A 20,305-nucleotide genomic window follows, 5' to 3' on the forward strand; every position below is an offset into this window, starting at 1 on the left:
ACTCCGACCCAACGCTGCGGTCGTTGATTTTAAATTTTGTTTAAAACGACCGAGTTTTAGTGAAGTGGAATACCTTCTGAAGGTAAAAATGCAACTTAGGCTTGCGGAAGTCTTGTACCTTCAGTATCATCATCTTCGCAATGTAGTGTTGATATCATTCAACATTTTAGCACAAGTCGAGCGCTTCGTTTTAAAGAACAACTTAAAACACGTGGTTGAAAGTGACAACGTTGGAATTAAGATTCCCATATACATTGAGAATGATTATATAGATGTAAGGTTATATGACCTATCACCTCGTACCCCTCCTGATCCAATAGCAAAATGCATGTCTCAATACGGAGAAGTAGAATCCGTTACTCCTGATACTTGGAGAAATTTCTTCCCGGGTACTCCTAACGGCGTTTTTGTAGTGAGGATGCGGGTTGAAAGGCCTATACCCTCCTACTTGGCAATGAAACTAAATACTCACGGAACTACAATTATGCAAACTACGCTATGCACCCATGAGGGGCAAACTCCTACGTGCAAGTATTGTAATCAGACAGCTCATCATGGACAACCTTGCGCGGAAGATGCAGAGGAAAATGCATCTCAACCGATTGCCAACTCATCTACGGCAAACCAACCTAAAACAGAGTTTTCAATACCAATGCCTGAACCACAAACGGTGGCCAAATTTGTGGCAGCTGTTCAGACCATGATGACAACCGCAAAAGAATCATCCAGCACCCCAAAAGGCAACGAATGCAGTAACAATGACGACGGATTTACACTGATCAACAATAAGTGCAAGAAGCAAGGGAGAACATCTGATCCCGGACACCAAGCCAGCTTCGACCGGGACGTGAATAACAAGAGAGAATTAAATGACCCCCCTGACGCTGTTTGCCAACAGACCTCGCGAAAAAAGGTCTCCGCTCGCAATAAAAAGTTGCGCGCACGAGATCCAATTAATTAATTCTTGTTTGTATTTTTATTTTTACATGTATTGTAAACGTATAAAAGATCCACGGCTCCGTTAAGCTACCGCTATGAGCCGTGTCAAATAAACGAATTAAAAAAAAAGAATGTCGCACCGCTTAGCAGTTATTGATTTCAAAGTGGCTAGATTTCGAAATAAAAGAAGGTGCCCTATACGAAAAATATCTTCTGTGAAATGAGTCTTGCCATTCCGAAGCAATTAAAAACAATAAACATGTTTTTTGATTAGCAAAAATCAATCATCTGAGAATAAGATCATCAGTTTGAGTATTTAATTTCAGTTTGAAGCTTTTTTCGAATTTTTTAAAAAAATATTCGTGTACCGGTACTTTACCGGTACTACTGGTACTGAGGGCTTCAGTACCGTAGTACCAGTTCTCGCCAAAAAGGGTCGGTACTGCGAACCCTATTATCCATTTATCCGCCATTTTCCGTCTAATATCTTTGACAATTTAATTGTTCCTTTCGGTCTGTTTTTACAGTATTTAAGCATTTCTTTTAAAAATTGCATTTCCTACTTACTAATAGATGTCCTATTTCTCTTCACCAGTGCTACAGCTCTTAGTCGATAAGTTATAGCTGGTGATATCACCGTCTTACATATAAGTTGCACTAATTCCCAGGTTGGTTTAAATCGCCTTAAAAATTCTATGATTACCTTACTACTACCTATAGCTTGCGCACATCTCTTTTTCGTTGTTTGAGGTCTATCTATCGTCTCTGTCAAATAAGTTTCTAAATACCTCATATTGTTCACTACACTGTATTCTTTATCTATTTTCATTTTTTTCTGGGATATTCCTATCATTTTTCGGTTCTCTGACTAATAATTGACTTTTATTTGAATTTATTTGTAGCCCTACTTTTTTTTAGTTCAACCTTAAGTAATTTAATTATTCTTTCTATTTCTTCTATAGTTCTATAATTAATAAATCATCTGCAAACGCGAGTATGACAGGTAACCTTGCATTATTCATTTCCAATAGATTAATATTGGGATATAGCTGTTTTACTTCCTTTAGCACTTTTTGGATAATTAGTGTAAATATATACGGTGATAGGGGGCAACCTTGCTTGATTCCTTTAGATTTAGTTCTTTTTTCGGTTCTAACACCTTCCCAAAGCACACTCGTACTTACTATCGCTTGAGTACATTGAGTTCCCTCAAGATATGTTTAAACTTTAAATTAATACAAAGGAAAATCAAATCAGAACGCGACAAAACAATCTTTACAAAACGCATATGAATGAAACTGACAGTTGTTTTGAAAACCCGCGTTAAGCGAGCATGTTTCACTTGCTATAATACCTCCGACTTTGGCGTGTTGCTGAAATGATTAAATCATTTCAGCAACACGCCAGAGTTGAAAAAATTTTATATGCGGCGCCATCAAATCGAGCTAGGTCTTTCATTGGGGCCGAAGACGCAATGTATTTAAATGAAAAAAATAGTTTGAATCTATCCCGCATAGTTAAAAAACATTTGGGATATAGTCCGAACAATAAACCTATGTTATGGGAAATAGTAACCATTAGAGGTGATGTTTTTGTATTGTTCCGACAATATGAACTTATGGCATATTCGTTTTTGACAGTGCACTACACCGGTGTAGTCGGTGCTACACTCATTCAAACTTGGGTGTAATCAGTCTATCTCTTTCTTTGCACTACACCGGTGTAGCACCAAGAAAAAACGAAAACGCCATTAGATTCTATTCAATGAATATAACTGATGTCGCTTACCCCTACGTTGTGATTCTTTAATTTACTTCGTTGCCAGAATCTCTCCGGTGAGACAAGGGCAATTATCGGTCCAAGTACCCTACTTGTTGCAGCTCATAACACCTGGCGCAGGTAACAACAGCTCGCAATGAAGGCGAGCGAAAACCTCACGAAAAGCAGCAACAGCTAGCGAGATCTGCAATCGGCAGATGCACCGAATAAGCAGCAGTGGCGAACCTTAGCACGGAAATTCTTCAGCACGTAAGTATAGTGCACTTTCACGGTAAGTAGCAAACACTTTATTTCTTCTAACTATATTTCTTCTGCATACGACAAACAATTTTGCACTTAACTTTTTTAACTAGAGTTTTATTTTTTCAGGAGGAGCGATCTAACTCGGTTGCAGGTTTAATTTGGACTGAATTATCAGTATCATTCTCACAGTGTGAGTTAATGTTGGCTCACCACTTCATATCATCGCCCGGTTGCCAGAAGGGCTAGGAAAACCGGTATAACTGGTGCCCGGTAGCACCGATCCTCGCGTGAGAACGAAACATCTCACGCAGTGGGGCCAAAACTAATAGTGCGAACGAACATACTCGCCGCCTTGAACGAATATGTTCAACATAGAAAATGTAAACAAACAACATACAATCTTATAACTAGTGGACAATAAATTAGTTGCTCTTAATTTTAACAGTTTTTAGTGATTTTAGCCTAAATTACATCTAGTATCCGAACTCCGTTAGGTTGTCGGTGCGTTGCTGATCGTTGCTGGATGGTTTTCTGCTTCTGAGGCGTAAGGTAAAAGGCAAATTTTTGCGATGGGACGAGTGATGATGCCACGAGCAGTACGGAGCAAGACAACTCGAGTTAGTTGATCCGCACCGGGCATAATTGTTTAGATGCGAGCAAGGGGCCATCGAATTGGTGGCTGCATTTCGTCGACTACGATGACCATTCTCCCCGGAACTATTTCGTTGTTTCGCTTCCAGCCACGGGTGTCTTTCAGCAGCTCTTGTAGATATTCCTTTTTCCAGTGCGACCAAAATCGCTGCACATGCAGTTGCAGCTGTTGATAGTGGTCGAGTCTGTTGGCAGGTACGTTCATTAAGTCTGGGTCGGGCAGGGCACGCAGTGATGAACCGACGAGAAAGTGCGCTGGTGTTAATACAGCTAGGTCGTTGGGGTCCTCCGAAAGTGGAAGCAATGGTCGGCTATTCATGATCGCTTCGATTTGTGTTAGTACGGTACACATAGCCTCGAACGTAAGGCGAGATGAACCGAGCTGTCGGTACAAATGTTTTTTGGCTATTTTGATTGCTGCCTCCCACAGGCCGCCAAAGTGAGGTGCCTTGGGTGGTGTCAAATGCCATGTGATCCCTTCCTCGGCACACACAGAAGCAATTTCAGCCTGTTCAGCACGGTTATGAAATCTGGCAAACAGTTCAGCCAGTTCATTTTTTGCCCCCTCGAAATTTTTCCCGTTGTCTGAGTGGATGTGCGTGGGCCGTCCACGACGAGCGATAAATCGTCGCAGGGCACACAAAAATGCTTGAGTGGACAAATCACTGACTAATTCCAAATGCACTGCTTTGGTTGAAAAGCATACAAAGAGGCACAGGTAAGTCTTTGCAGGTGCGGCACGTTTGTGTATTGGACGAAGGTAGAGTGGGCCAGCATAGTCAACACCGGTGATGCTGAATGGACGACTTGGGATCACACGCTGGGCAGGTAACTGACCGATTTGTTGTTGGGCAAGTATTGGATTGAGGCGAGTACAACGAAAGCAATTTCGTACTACACTTTGAACCAGTCTACGGCCGCGGGGTGGCCAGAATTCTTCGCGAATCGTAGTGAGCAGCAGGCGCCCGCCGCCGTGCAGCAGTTTGCGATGAAAATATTCAGCGATTAGTCGAGTGAACGGATGGTTGGTGGGAATAAGCGCAGGGTGCTTTGCTTGATAAGGTAACTGGGCAAGATTTAAACGACCTCCCACTCTCAACACTCTCTCTGGGTCGAAAAATGGGCTCATTCGGCGAATGTGGGACTGCTTCGGCACGGTGTTTTCCTTCTCCAGCTGCTTTATTTCTGCGGCGTAACCATCCTGCTGGGCGAGTCGGACGAGAAACGTTTTGGCATTGGCTAGTTCTGCCACGGTAAGTGATTGGTCGACCGGAATGGGGGATGGCGAAGGTTGGGTTCGTGCTTTTGAACGGGTGTTGGTGACAAATCGCATACAATATCCGATGACGTGGAGTAATCGGCTGTAGGAAGACCAACGGAGAAACCAGGGATGAACGGTAGGAACTGCTTGGGTGAGTGCAACCGTAGTTTTTAACTCCAGCTCTTCTGCTGGCACGCCTGGGGGAATGAAGATTGGCCAATCTTGTGGTGACAGTGACAACCAGCCTGGGGCACAGCTCCACAAGTTGCTTTGTAGAAATTCGTCGACTGACATGCCGCGCGAGACCAGGTCGGCAGGATTTTCAGCTCCGGGAACGTGTTTCCACTGACATCCGTTCGTGTACTGCTGTATTTCCGAGACTCTGTTTGCGACGAAGGTTGGCCAGACGTTCGGAGGTGATCGTAACCACTGTAGAGTGACGGCGGAATCTGACCAAAAGTACGATGCAGAAACGTTGACGTCGATGGCCTTTTTGATTCGCGCGTGTAGATGAGCGGCTAGCACGGCTGCGCATAATTCCAAACGGGCGATGGTGATTCGTTTCAGCGGGGCTACTCGGGATTTCGACGCTAGCAGTTGAATCCTCACCTTTCCTTGGTCGTCTTCACATCGGGCGTACGTACAAGCTCCATATGCTGCCTGGGAAGCATCCGCGAAAGTGTGCAGCTGTATAACGGAACTCGGAAGAAATGCATATCTGTTGACATGGTGCTCAGATATTTTCACCAGCTCTTGGTGGTAGATTTCCCATCTCGATTTGATCGGTTCTGGAACAGGATCATCCCAATCACAGGACAACAACCACAATTCCTGCATCAGGATTTTCGCACGTACGACGACGGGGGCAATGAGTCCAAGAGGGTCAAATAACTTGGCGATGTCGGAGAGGATAGACCGCTTCGTTGGAGGTTCACTGCTTGTTCGAATCTGCGAATGAAAACGGAGGTAATCTGCTTCAGGCTCCCAGCTAATTCCAAGTGCTTTGATGGTTTCGTGGGGACTAAAGTGCAACGCGGATTGCGTGCCGATCTGATCGTCGGAGAGACCTTGGAGGACTTCGAGACAGTTTGACGTCCATTTTCTGAGCTCGAATCCTCCCTTCTGCAGAAGTTCGCTCAGCTCTGCTCGCAAACGGATAGCTTCTTCAATAGTTTCAGCTCCACCGATGAAATCGTCGACGTAGAAGCTCTTTTTCAGTGCTGGGCCGCCTACCGGATACGCATCACCTTCATCCACCGCTAGTTGCTGGAGAGTTCGTGTCGCTAAGAACGATGATGGACCTAAGCCGTAAGTAACGGTCAGTAGTTCGTACGTCTGTACTGGAGAATGTTGGGAGAATCGCCACAGAATGCGTTGTAACGGTGTGTCGTCAGAGTGGACCTGTACCTGCCTGTACATTTTGGCAATATCTCCGACGAGAGCAACGGGAAAGGTTCGAAACCGCAAGATAATGTTCAGCAGATCGTCCTGCACCACGGGACCAACGCAAAGAGCTTCATTGAGGGAGAAGCCGGAAGAAGTTTTCGCAGAGCCATCAAACACGACCCGGACCTTGGTCGTCGTACTTGCTTCCTTAATTACGGGATGGTGAGGTAGATAGTAGGTGGGAGAGTTGCGTTCGTCGTCCGCTTCGACCAGCCGCATGTGGCCGAGGGAGAGATACTCTCGCATGAACTGATGATATTCGTCCTTCAATTTCGAGTCTCGTTCCAGTCGTCTTTCCAGATATCCGAACCGTCGCTGTGCACTGCTTCTGGATTCGCCAAGCATCACATCAAAATCAGGCTTACGAGGGTATCTAACAATATATCGACCTTCGGAGTTCCTAGATACTGTAGATTGGTACAAGGATTCGCAGCGTCGTTCTTCTATTGAGTAAATGTCGTTCGTTGTCAGCTCTTCGGTTTTCCAAAAACGCTCCAAGCAATCCTCTAGCGAAAGCATTGAAACAGTGACTGCATCACAAGTGGTGGGCGTAGGAGCAGTCTGCTCGGGGGGGTTTATGCTAGCTGAGCCTACGATAATCCAGCCGAAGACGCTGTCGACCAGAATCGGAAGATTTCTATCAAGCTGAATGCGTGCAGCGCTGGGGAAGAAGGAGTAGAAGTGCCGAGCACCCAAAACCATGTCGATCGGTTGACTTTCGTTGAAGGATGGATCAGCCAGAAGCAACCCCTTCGGAATATTCCATCCCACAGTTGAAACACTTTGCGAAGGGAGATTTGCCGTCACTTTGTCCATCACCAAGAAGTTGACACCACACGAAAAGTCACCCGTCCTTGAATGTACCTGTGCAAACACCGATTCACGTACCGGCTTAGATAGCTTGCCGGCTCCCTGTACCGTAACATTCACGGGTTGTCTCCGCAATCGTAGAATTTGCGCCATGCGATTCGTGATGAGATTCGGCTGCGATGCACTGTCCAGAAGTGCACGAGCTAGATGTTCCACACCGTAGGTGTCGATGACCTTCACAATGACAGTGAGAAGAAAGACGTCTTCGCGAGGATGTTGTAGAGCAGAACTAACTTCGACCACAGGAACATTCTCAGTAGCAGCCACCGTAGATTGCGTAGATGACTCGACCACAGAAGACCCATTAGATGGCGTAGTAGAAGCGGTTGCACCAGGACTAGAGGAAGCTCCTTCGCTAACGTTCTTTCGGGAACCATCGCTCTGCCCGGAATGAAGAAGCGTATGGTGACGTCGATTGCACTTCCGACAGCTGAAATTTGAAGGACAATTGCGGACAAAATGATCACCCTTCAAGCAGTTGTGACAAAGGCGTTTGGAATTCACAAGCTGCTGTCGTTCACTCGGTGAAATCCGGTTGAATTTCTGACACTTCGTCACGGAATGCGACTGGTTGCAGGCGATGCACTTTTCACCCAAACTTGCAGTCGACGCACACGAAGTAAAGCGGAACTGAGAGTGGAGATGATTCTTCTTTGGTGGATGAGCTGAAATACCAGAAGTTGACGCTGATTCTACTGTATGATGGTTCACAGAGATGGATTCTAGCACTCGTGTTCTCCGCTGCAGAAACTCGATGAGACAGGCGTAGTCCGGATTCGCTACCGTCGACGCATGGTCCTCCCATGCCTTCAGTGAATCATCGTGGAGGCGCGTACACAGCAGATGTTCCAATATAGTGCTCCAAGCGTCGGTTGGTTCTCCCAGTTGATGCAAGATTTTCGTATGCCGCTCGAACTCGTCAACCAACCCATGTAGTGATGCAGCTGACTCCTTCTTCATGCGCGGGATGTCGAAGAGTGCCTGCATATGCCGCTTCTTTAGCAAGTAGTCATTCGAATACCGATTCTCCAATGTCTGCCAAGCCAAAACGTAGTTAGCGGAACTGATACCAATCGACTCGATCAACTGAGCAGCTTCCCCCTTGACAGCTGCCCGCAAATAGTGAAATTTTTGAATATCCGGCACCTCCGGATTTAAATGAATGAGCGCCAAGAATGTATCATGGAATGCAAGCCATTGCATGTAGTCTCCATTAAATTCGGGCAAAGAAATCGTCGGCAACTTGATACCAGAGAGAGTGGAGGACACGTGTGGGGGAACAGGGCTCCGATTGTTAGGAATAGGAGGCAATTTTGAAATGAGACTGGCTTTTATTTCAAATAGCCGAGGTTCAAAGGATGCACGAGTGGCAGCGTGCTCTGCCCTACCTTCCTCGGTGGTCTCGTCGTCCTCAAGCTGCGCCTGCACCGTCTCCAGGTTGTTCCATACTCCGTTCAGGTACTCGAGCCTCAGCGTCACCTGCGTATGGTCCCGTTGAGCGTCGTATCCGGCAGCAAACGCCTCTGCCCGACCCAGAGCAGAAACAGTGTGTCCCGTCGTGCAAGCAGCTGACCTCGTGACTGCCCTTCCGCCATTTTGTAAAGCGGGACGATGGATCAGGAGCGCGTCGATGTCTGATGAACGACCTGCAGACCAGAGGACCAAAAGTAGACCCACAAAACGTGGTAAAGAAACTTGGAAAGGTGCTCACCTGTTCCAAGGCAAAAAGTGCCTTGTATTGTATACAGCCAACAGGAACTCGTTGCAGTACCGACCGTACTGGATTACAATAAAACCTTCCGGAATTGCCAGACCACGCCAGCAGAAATCGCTGAAAAGCTCCAAAGAAGGTACTTCAATGCGCGTATGGCAGGAACAGTTGATAAAAGTGCACGATAGCAGCACCACAGCAGGGATTGCCAAGGCTAGGGACGCCACAGCAACAGCAGCAACCAGCAAAATCCACGACACGTGTTGCAACAGCTAGGGACGCTGTAAAGCAAGCAGCAAATGCCACGGACACAGCTCCAAAAACCAGCAAAAAACTAGGCACGGATTTCCACAGCTAACAATTTAGTGGTAAAATCGTCGCAGCAGGATTTGCCACGATCCGGAATGCCACAGCAGGAACCAGCTAACAGCATACAACGATCAACGCAGCTAGGGACGCCACGAAGTACAATGGTCCAATTGTCCGATGGCAAAATGGCGCCTTGAAGCCAGCGACAATGCCACCAAGCCTTGCCGAATAGCAGCAATTGTCGACCAGGAACAAATGGAACCGTCGAAGTATGCAAAGAAATGCGAAGAAAATCTAGAGGGCACCTGCGATACCCGCAAAACAATTTGGACAGGTAATTACCTTGCGCCCGTTAAATCGAGCCTTGTAGTAATAATATACAGCAAGCAGCGGGTGATGAATCCGAAATCTCCTCCGTAGAACCTCCTTTCGTACCGGCTTCCAAAATGGCGATGCTCAATGGAAGGCACTGCACGCGGTCCGGACAGAAATCCTGGTCACGGCACCAAAAATTATGATGTCGCTTACCCCTACGTTGTGATTCTTTAATTTACTTCGTTGCCAGAATCTCTCCGGTGAGACAAGGGCAATTATCGGTCCAAGTACCCTACTTGTTGCAGCTCATAACACCTGGCGCAGGTAACAACAGCTCGCAATGAAGGCGAGCGAAAACCTCACGAAAAGCAGCAACAGCTAGCGAGATCTGCAATCGGCAGATGCACCGAATAAGCAGCAGTGGCGAACCTTAGCACGGAAATTCTTCAGCACGTAAGTATAGTGCACTTTCACGGTAAGTAGCAAACACTTTATTTCTTCTAACTATATTTTTTCTGCATACGACAAACAATTTTGCACTTAACTTTTTTAACTAGAGTTTTATTTTTTCAGGAGGAGCGATCTAACTCGGTTGCAGGTTTAATTTGGACTGAATTATCAGTATCATTCTCACAGTGTGAGTTAATGTTGGCTCACCACTTCATATCATCGCCCGGTTGCCAGAAGGGCTAGGAAAACCGGTATAACTGGTGCCCGGTAGCACCGATCCTCGCGTGAGAACGAAACATCTCACGCAGTGGGGCCAAAACTAATAGTGCGAACGAACAATAACATTATGTCTAAAATATTCCCAATACACACAGAAAAAAAATGTTGGTAAAAATAGTTGTTTTTCACTCTTAGCAAAAAACAACCAACGCATACTCTTAGAAAATAGCTATCGGGGGGCTATTTGCCAACTCGGATGCGCTAATTGCCCTTTAATTTGCCAGCAAATTGCTGGCAATTAGGGCGCTATTTCAAATGCAACATTTGGGCGATTTGCCGCTGTCATTTGTTACCCGAATAGAAATGTACAGCAACAAAACCATGATTTTCACTGTTACAGTACAGTAATTTTTAATACAGTAATAGATTAATATTGGGATATAGCTGTTTTACTTCCTTTAGCACTTTTTGGATAATTAGTGTAAATATGTACGGTGATAGGGGGCAACCTTGCTTGATTCCTTTAGATTTAGTTCTTTTTTCGGTTCTAACACCTTCCCAAAGCACACTCGTACTTTCTGTTGATATCGCTTGAAGAACCCTATTAAGAATGTATTCAGGTACATTGAGTTCCCTCAAGATATGTTCAACCTATACATAATAGTATTTAGAATACAGTTACATTCATGTACATAATGTTTCTCTAATACTACTTACCGATGAAAATTCAAAAAAATCGGATGCTTTTTTAATATCTATTGACATTAAAATTATGGTATTACCACTATTCCAATTTTCTTCCATGCATCTTCGTGCATAAAATATTTGACCGCCCGTAGATCTATTCTGTATAAACGTTGTTTGGGGTGGAATCATGGATCTCCTGCATATGTTTTCAACATTATTTTATAGCCTATATTGGTTAATGTTATCCTTCTATAGTATGCTGTCTCTTTTGTTCTTTTCTTTTTTGGTATCGGTATTTGCACTGATCTTTTCCATTGCTCCGGTATTTTATTGGTTATCCATACTTTCCTTATCATTTGATATAGCTCTTTTATGCTACTTTCATCGCAATATTTGACATATTCGTTTTTCAGTTTATCTAAACCTGCCGCTTTTCCATTTACTAGTCCTTTCACTATACCCTTGATTTCTTCCCTACTTGGTTCTTCTGTTAATTGTTCGTTGTCAGATTTGATTACAATTGGGTCACCTTCCGTTAGTTCCAGCTCTGCTAACCATTGTTTCATTGTTATCAATGGTTTCTTTGGCTCCTTCCGTCCAATAAAGTGCTTTAAATATTTATATGACCTTTTGATTCTTTCCCCTACTTCTTGTAACTCATTGTAAAATTTAAATAATTCCTTTTCGTTATGTTCTCTTACAGCTACATAATAATCATGTCTTTTTATGCTGATATTTTCTTTAAACAATGTTGTGTCTACTTCTCTTGTTTTAGCCATCTTCATTTGTTTTCTCGCTTTCAATAATGATTCTATTGTTCTTTTCCTGTTCGGTGTCATTGGATCTTTCACATGTTCTAACGCTTTCCTCACACTTGTTGTTAATTTTTCAGTTAACTTTTCATAAGCTTCTGTTATTTCTAAATTTTCCACATCTATTGGCTCGTATTTCTTTAATTTTCCGTATCTCTTTTGGTTCATTCTGTTGTAATACACTTGGTAGTCAATAAAAGTGTGATAACGAAGTGCTTCAAAAATCAAACTATCAAAGCAATAAACAATAAAAAATGCATTTAATCTCCATTTTCGAATCAACTATGGACTCCCTTGCAGAAAATTTTGTTTAACAAACGTTCTACGCTGATCCACTTTGCTCGACGTTTTGTTGAATGTGGGACTAGTCTTTTGTAGGGGTTTGACGTCTTATACGCAACGCAAAATATGGAAAGATACACTAGCACATCGGAGGTAGCGTGATGTCAAGAGCTGCAACTTCAGTTCTCAATCGCGTTGGAAATTTGAGGAAACGCTATTGAGAGCATGCACTTCAAAAAAATTTCAAAAAGGTTTGATTTTTTGGTCCAGCACTTGAGGAAAATTCAGTTTTCCCTACACAATGTATTGATTGAAGAACTTAGATATGCAATATTTCTCCTTGGTGGAGAAAAAGTTGGGTTAAAACTTTTTTTTCCACTAAGGAGAAAATTCTTTACTAAGCAGGTGTCGGATATTCTGACGAGAGGAACTCGAAACGTCTCTCCAATAACTAATTTAGATATGGTATTCACAGAGTTAAAGCTCAAAAAATTGACATCCCTGCTTGAACATGAAAAAGAAACGAAATTTAATTCATGCCCGCCGCGAAGAATGAAATGTTTGGCTCGTTTCCCTCGTCTTTCGTTCTCCTGACACACCGCATTCAGGTTCGGATATGTTTGGTTTCATAAGCAACTGAATTTTGTTTTCTGAGAGGGATTATTGAGCAAAAGTGCACCAGATGTAGATTACGCAGTTCACTTATGCTCGAAAATGGAAATGTCTTCAAACTGTCCTTATAATAACAAATGAATGCTTTGGTTGGTGAAGGAATTTATTCTTCCTCTGCACTCAAGCATTCGATTCTGCATGAAATTTCAGTCAGTTGGAAAGTTGATGAATGAGGGATGCAGTGAATCTGAATGTTGGTTTCTATAAATGCAGAGATAGGTAACTGATTTTGAATTTTTGAAGCACTGAACAGAGCATTAGTAATAATTCGTTTGTCCTTTTACTTTATGGGCCATATTCGCCCCTTTCCATTGATTTGGTTTAGTCTGTGAGATTTCTAGCACTGATGTTGTCCTACACTGAGAAATAAAAATATGCAGTGTTAGTATACTTTTTATTCCCGTCTCTTTGCTGTGATTTTTATGCATTTTCTAGCACATACTTCTAGTAGGCATTCAATGATTGGATGACCGATGCAAAATATTTACAGCAGAAGAAACGAAAGGTAGATAGAAAAGTATGCTATCGATGAATAAATAAAGTTCTGCTTGTATGCTGATTTGAGCGTTTCTCTGCGTCCTGCCACTGTCCCATTTAGTATGCGTTATCGAAAACATCGCGATACATCAATTACTAAATGTTCTCAATTGATATAATATTCGCAAAGTGATAAGAGTTATAAGAAATGTCTCATCACACTGTTAGGTGGATTAAAAGCGTTTTTTGTATTGCATTTCATGGATTCTACAAGTTGCACTAGGTCTCTTGAAAAGTTCAAAATCACTGTAGCACACAGCAATCTAAAGTCAACCTCATATAAAAAAAACGCTGTATTCAAATTTGTTCACGAACAAGCTCCTGATTATATGACTTTCGAAGATTCAAAAAAGAAAGAAAGAGTCATGTGTCTAGTAGTACTTTTTATGTACAAGTAGTATAACAGCATAACCTCAGCTAAATATAAAGTATAACAGGTTGCTGACCAACGCACATCAATAGTCCATACTTTCTCGCTGAGGACACTTTGCTTTTGTGTGACCCTCCTGTCGGCAGAATCCACACTTCCTTGTTGCTTTAGTTCGGTCTCCTGCTCCTTGGTTATTTGTGCTCTTTCCTCCTCGGCCACCATTATTGTTAACATTCGACCTTCCCCATTCGGACGAATTTCCAACAAAAGAACTATTCCCACTTGGGGGTGGTCTAGGTTGAGTGCCCCACGAGGATCCCGATGCAGTTTGCGGAGCGGTATTTTCGTCAGCCCATTGAAAGAAGCCACACTGCTCATTTTGTGGTTTTGAACAAGTAAAGAACGGGCGTCCCTTGTTAGGGCCTTCTTTTTTAACTGTAAATTCCTTGGTTGGCAGAGGACAACGACACATAACTTGTTCGTCACTGGATCGTGCTGGCTGTGGTGGCGGGTTTCTGGTTCGTGTTATGTTGGAGGAATTCAATGTGTTCGGATTCGCTGAAGTGTTCCAGCTGCTTCCCCAACCGCTACTCGCGGTGACATTTGTTCGCCCGGATGCAATTGCTCCACCTCCCCCGCCTCGTCGATCATCATCATCGTCGTTATTGTAGGATCCCCAATTACTACTACCGGTACCGTGACCGCTAGATCGGTTGCTCGGAAAATTCTGAGTCGATCGATTGGCATTGTTCGTAGCTCGTGGGTAAGCAGGATTGCTAGGAGCTACTCCGCGAGGGGGAATTGCTACATCTGCGCGAATGCCATTTGCTCGGAATTGTTTCACTAAGCTGGTGTCGATTCCTAAAATATCACGGAACTTATCGTCGCATACGATACAGGTTTTGTAAGACTGATCATTCACGTGATTAAGAAACCCATAGAACCGAGCATGCTTGAATTTTATTCCCATCTTTTTGTTAAACCCACCGCATTTCGGGCAAATCTCTTCCGTTCCTGAAGCTTCCTTTATATTCTCATCAAACCAAACACTATTTTTACAGTCGGGAAAGCCGAGGCAACCTAAATAGTATCCGTTGCCATCCCTTTTCGTTTTCAGACACATCATTTCGCCACATTTAGGGCATTTACAAACTTCCTGAATGGAAGCAGTTCCTCGAGAGCTGAATTGATTCGTGGGAGCATCTCTCGGAGCATGGTTGAGTCGCTGACCCATCGCTAGATCAAGGGCTCTTGCCTTTTCGGTGATAACTCTGTACGCTTCTTTATACTTTTGAATCTGCTCTTCCAGTACAATTTTGGGATCTTTTCTTCCCTCGCAGATTAGTTTCAGATCTGCTTCGAGCCCAGCTCGAAGTTCCGGTTGTGCAAGAGGGAGTTCCATCGATTCATAACCCTCGACCAATCCCATCCCAAGCGTTCCTGGGACGAGAAAGCCTCTATCCGCTTCTCCGATGTAACCACGCTCTTTGATCGTGTTTATGTGTTCCGCATGAGTAGCATCAGTACCGATCCCGTGTTTCTCCATCAATGCAATTAAATCCGCCTCGGTCAACATGTTCGGTGCAGTCGTAGACCCTTCGTGAAGATCTAAATCCGTCGGTTCAAATGTGTTGCCTATCTGATAAGCGTGAATTTCCTTCGAATTCCATCGATCGTATGGATAAACTTCCAGATAGTTCCGTTCAAGAATGCATAACCCGGATGCGGTAAATTCTTCCTCTGCAAGCACGGCATTAACTATCGTTTCTGCACCAACAGCATCCTTACTTACGCATGCCAGAAAGTGTCGCACAATCAGCTCATACACTTTTTGCTCATCTCCGCCCAGATTCGTTACGAACTTGGTAGGATGAATCGGTGGATGCGCTTGATCGGACTTTTTTCCGTTACGTGGGTTTGGTCCCCATTGAAGTACTTTTTGGGCGAAAGGTCCCCAGTTCGGATGGTTTGCTTGCAGCTCCACCAATGGGCCCAGTTGTATGTCGTTGGTAAACATATTCGTCTCCGTACGTGGGTAACTTATGATACCTAAGAATTATTAATCGTGAGTTAGAAAAGAAGTTTGAAGCAAACGGTATAATTCCAAATAACATATCAATCGAAAAACGAACCTTGTGTGTAAAGCTTCTCTGCAATCGTCATTGTCTGTTTGGCGTTGATCTTAAGTTTTCTAGAGCCCAACTTCTCCAATTCGATCGTATCCATTGGAGTAGGTCGCCATTTACTTTTCGGTTTGTTTGTAACACTAACGATTTTTACAAGCGGCTCCGACTGGCAGAGCATCAAGTATGCTTCACAGCACTGTTTATCAAAGAGTCGATTCCTTGCCCAATTGAACTCTACCGTAAGGTCATTAATAGTATGGTTCACTAAAAGAGAAACGATAAGTATACCACATACTGAATCAAAAACAATGTATATACATCGGATTTTCCAAAAAGCTTGTGGAATAAACCTTTCAATCTCCTTATACCGTTGCGCAACAAATCCTAACGTTGGAATCTGACAGCTTCCATACGAAACCAGATTGTTGACTATTTTCTCCGGGAAAACATTTTGCAGCCGCATGGTTTGAAATCGTGTGAAAGCAGCTCCTATTCGTAGGTCTAACTCGCTCCTCACATTAACTGCCTCGCTTTGTCGTTCGTCCGGTTCAGCAAGATTTTCTATTGCTCGTGTCACTGAAGGTGTTGTAATTTCTGAGAATTTCGCTCGCAGTACTCGAATTTGTGGTTTAATTGCTCGACAAACCTCGATGATTTCAAAACCGATGTTCTCTCCCTCCCGGTCACAATCAGTCCATATAACCAGTGCATGGCATCCACGAATCTCGCGTTCCAGGGTCTTCTTTATTTTTTGCGCATTCTCCGGGCAGCCTTTTCGAACTGGAGCTTCAAAGAGTTGTTCCGGATTGCAACTGTGCCAACCTCGGAACGATGCCAAAAATTCAAAGTTTAATAAATGGCCGGAAACGGAAGTCATCACCATTTGTACTCGCTGGCCTCTAATTGTGTAGTCGAACTCGTAGATTTTATTATACGGGGAAAAACCTTCACGCTAAAATCAATTTCAAAACTAATAGTAATTAACGAACAACATAGCAATGCTCCGAACAAACCCGTTGTGCTGTCCCTCGCGACAATAAATTAGCAATATTTTTGGAGGCATCGTTTTTTTCAGCAACGTTGAGATACTTCATTGCAACATTCCTGTTTTCAACGTTACAGTATAATCTTCTTATCGTGCTGAAGAAAATCCCTCGGAACATTCACGTTTTGACTCAATAACAATATAAATAATACCTGAACTTTAAATTAATACAAAGGAAAATCAAATCAGAACGCGACACAAAACAATCTCCACAAAATGCATATGAATGAAACTGACAGTTGTTTGAAAACCCGCGTTAAAGCGAGCGTGTTTCACTTGCTACAATACCTCCGACTCTGGCGTGTTGCTGAAATGATTTGTATGCGGCGCCATCAAATCGAGCTAGGTCTTTCATTGGGGCCGAAGACGCAATGCATAGTTAAAAACCATTTGAGACATAGTCCAAACAATAAACCTATCCCGGACAGAATTTTACAATAGTACTTACCCTACAAAAAATCATAAAACAATAAATATTATAGTTATTATTGTTTACACATTGTTGGATGCAAAGTTCTCACAGTAGATTTACAATGAAATTTCATGTAACAATAAATTGCACTGTTCAGCAAAAAACTGATACAGTGCATTCACATTAAATTTTACTGTTTTCGAGAAAAAAATGTATGGAGAAAAATTGATTTTTTTAATGTTAAGATACATAACCACCCCCCTTTTTCACCGTAAAAGTCTATTTTACATTGAAATTTACTGTAAAAACGTTAAAGTTTATTGTTTTTGTATTGTACCATAACACTAAAGCTTACTGTAAATTATTGTAAAATTACTGTACTGTCACAGTGTAAAATCATGGTTATGTTACTGTACATTTCTATTCGGGATGTTGTGGAAAATATTAACCATTAGAGGTGATGTTTTTGTATTGTTCCGACAATATGAACTTAGATTTTATTCAATGAATATAACATTATGTCTCGACAAACATATGATTACGGCTTAAAATCCAACTGTCAAAATTCTCTTTGAAAGGAAATTCCGAGCAAACCGTAACTCGCCAATCACGGATGTTGGTAGCAAACAAAAGAGAAAAGTTTTCTCTTTCATTAATTGCCATGAACTGTGCTTAGCTAGTAACGGAATTTCCTTTCAAAGAGAATTTTGATAGTTTGCTTTTAAGCCGTATTGAGATGTCTAAAATATTCCCAATACACACAGAAAAAAAAATGTTGGTGAAAATAGTTGTATTTCACTCTTAGCAAAAAACAACCAACGCATGCTCTTAGTTTAAAAATAAAACTTTTGTTTTGAGTACTATTCTTCATTTGCTTAAAAGGAAAACTTTTACCAAATACAAATTAAATACGCCAAGGTCCCATATAAAAGGGCTATCGTTTCTTGGCTCACCAAGGAGGCGAATTAAACAACCCAATTCGTCTTGACAACCAAAACTCGTCGGAAAAAAAAACGAAACTGGCATCGCTACCTAATCAAAGCGTGCCTTGCATTAATTTTTTTTCAGTTTTCTTATGTATTTGTCAAAAAATTGGAATGAAGCTAGTAACATTATTTGAATCGAACTTCAACCAAAAAAAAATAACAAACCTTTTAGCGGAATAAAGAAACGAAACAAATATGGATCTCGGATAAACATATCACGAATATTCTATCCCCTCTAACAAGCAGGAAAATATTTCGTTTGGGAACTAGATGGAAAGAGTTCTCCAAAGAAAAGAACACAGTGTCAGAACATCAGGATGTTAGAGGAGTTGTACTCGTACTTCGACAAACGGATGTGGTTGAATCTGACTCAGCAGTAATGCTTAATTCGACGAAATCAACACTCAATATAGAGATGAGTTTTATTAGATAAGGCAAGTAATGTTCATTCCATCAGTATATAGTGCCTATGATTGCAAATCAGTCCCATACGGATTGGAAATTCCATATAAAGCGTTACACATATATGATCGTGGGCATTATAGTCTAGTCTACGAACACGCCAAATGCGTATTTAAAATTAAGTTATTGTAGGTATACAACAAACACCGGTGGAGCAATTAACCTGATTCAAATTAGATCGCACATGCCAGAGAAAGACCCATCAACATGAAATGCAGAACAGTTCAATCTGTCCCGTTTCGTAAGCTTCATATACACTCGTATTCAGTGCCATAAGACAGTTCTCCAGAATCGCCTAAGGATCCCTCCGATTAAGCAGTTTTCGCAAGTCTTTGATGAGGGCACTGTTCAACAGTTGTTTTCACTGCTACCAAACACCCGAACAATATATTAAAACTAGTGTAGATCCCACTATTTTTAGAAGCGCTAGGCTAATGAAAACAATAAAATGTTCTCCCATAGCTATTTTAATCCAACCATTGTTCTCTTGCGTTATTAATAACTGTATAAGTGGCTCCATTTCGTAGTTTCCGAAAGGGTAAATTACGTCCGGGACATAATAACGCACAAGGGAGAACAATCACGGGTCAAAAGATCATTTTGACCGCACATCTGTCGTACGTTGTGAAACAGGAATGACTACATATTCCTGTTTCACAACGTACGAAAGATGTGCGGTCAAAATGTCCGAGATCTCATAACATTTCTTCTTTGGGACCTTATGACCGTGCACGTTATGATGCATGAAAAATATTCGATCGACAATTTCACCATCGTAGATAAATTGGAAACGCATGAGGTTCGTCTTGTATCCTCTTCCATAAATGTTCAAAACAGGCAATGGTGTGGTTGAGCAGCCTTCCAAAGCATTGTATTCATCGAATAAAAAAGCGTGAATCTACAAACGTTAGCTAGTAATTGGTCAAACTGTGTAAGATTCTCATCAATCTACCGAAACTCGGTGATGTAGTTTCCAATGCTTTGAATTGCAAGTGATGGGTACTTTTTAGGGTAGCCAAAGCATGACGACTATTTAGAAGAGTTCTTTTTTAATAAACGTTACCAAAGCGTGCAGAACAGAAAGGCACGATGCATAGTACCCAGTGATCTGTATTCAGGTGATCTTGAAAAAATGCAATTTTTTGCCAAGAAAATTCAGAGCCTTGAAGTCCGTCACCGCCGGTCACAAAACCTACGGAACTTCTAAAATTGTAATTATGCCACGGATCGGTCCAAGACGTCGCAAAGTAACATTGAATTGGATAACTTTTCTGTTTTCGCGTTCGCATCTGATAATAGCTGGAATAAAACATCGACTATCTTGCGAAACAGATCCATCCAGTCGGTACTTGATAGATACAATACCGAAGTCTCCAGTTTATGAGATGATTAAAAAGTACGTTTCTGCCATGTAACACTTCACACTGGCACATATTTTTGTCGTCGTTACCGATGATTGCGTGTGAAATATGCTGATAGCAAAAGAATTCGCGTTAGAATTTGGAAGACATTTCCACACTTTTGGTAGCTGAAATTAAAATGAAAAAGAATGATACAATTGCTAAGATATATACATTTGATTTACGATAAAGGTACTTCATAAAAATTCAACTTATATTTTTTCAAGTATCAGAAAAATAAACAGTGACTATGGTAACGTTCGATATTTTAACTCTTCGTCTTCAAGGATGCCAGATCTAGCAATATTTTGTCAAAGCACA

General features: G+C 42.3%; 2 protein-coding genes across 2 annotated transcripts; both read right to left on the minus strand.

Moving 5' to 3' along the window:
- Window positions 1–3,607: 3,607 nt before the first annotated feature.
- LOC131679921 (uncharacterized) lies at window positions 3,608–11,446 on the minus strand. Its single transcript, XM_058960669.1, has 2 exons — window positions 11,260–11,446; window positions 3,608–8,835 (listed from the first exon to the last, which is right to left on the minus strand). Exons 1-2 carry the CDS (start codon window positions 11,444–11,446, stop codon window positions 3,608–3,610), a joined length of 5,415 nt encoding a protein of 1,804 aa, XP_058816652.1.
- Window positions 11,447–13,553: 2,107 nt separating this feature from the next.
- On the minus strand, window positions 13,554–16,951 carry LOC131682352 (DNA topoisomerase 3-alpha-like). Its single transcript, XM_058963755.1, has 4 exons — window positions 16,693–16,951; window positions 15,998–16,631; window positions 15,686–15,943; window positions 13,554–15,602 (listed from the first exon to the last, which is right to left on the minus strand). The coding sequence occupies exons 1-4, from the start codon at window positions 16,840–16,842 to the stop codon at window positions 13,639–13,641; spliced, it is 3,006 nt and encodes a 1,001-aa protein (XP_058819738.1). The 5' UTR covers window positions 16,843–16,951; the 3' UTR covers window positions 13,554–13,638.
- Window positions 16,952–20,305: the final 3,354 nt, after the last annotated feature.

The sequence above is a fragment of the Topomyia yanbarensis genome, chromosome 2 (genome assembly GCF_030247195.1).
Source record: "Topomyia yanbarensis strain Yona2022 chromosome 2, ASM3024719v1, whole genome shotgun sequence".
NCBI lineage: Eukaryota > Metazoa > Arthropoda > Insecta > Diptera > Culicidae > Topomyia > Topomyia yanbarensis.

Excerpts from the sequence above, each read along its gene's own strand:
- LOC131682352 (XM_058963755.1), bottom strand. The coding sequence starts at position 16,842 with ATGTTCCGAGGGATTTTCTTCAGCACGATAAGAAGATTATACTGTAAC. Across the intron at positions 16,632-16,692 it reads CGCGAGGGACAGCACAACGG|CGTGAAGGTTTTTCCCCGTA; the intron begins GTTTGTTCGGAG and ends AATTGATTTTAG. Across the intron at positions 15,944-15,997 it reads AGCTTTTTGGAAAATCCGAT|TGAACCATACTATTAATGAC; the intron begins GTATATACATTG and ends TTTCTCTTTTAG.
- LOC131679921 (XM_058960669.1), bottom strand. The coding sequence starts at position 11,446 with ATGAAACAATGGTTAGCAGAGCTGGAACTAACGGAAGGTGACCCAATT. Across the intron at positions 8,836-11,259 it reads TGTCAAATATTGCGATGAAA|GTCGTTCATCAGACATCGAC; the intron begins GTAGCATAAAAG and ends TCTGGTCTGCAG.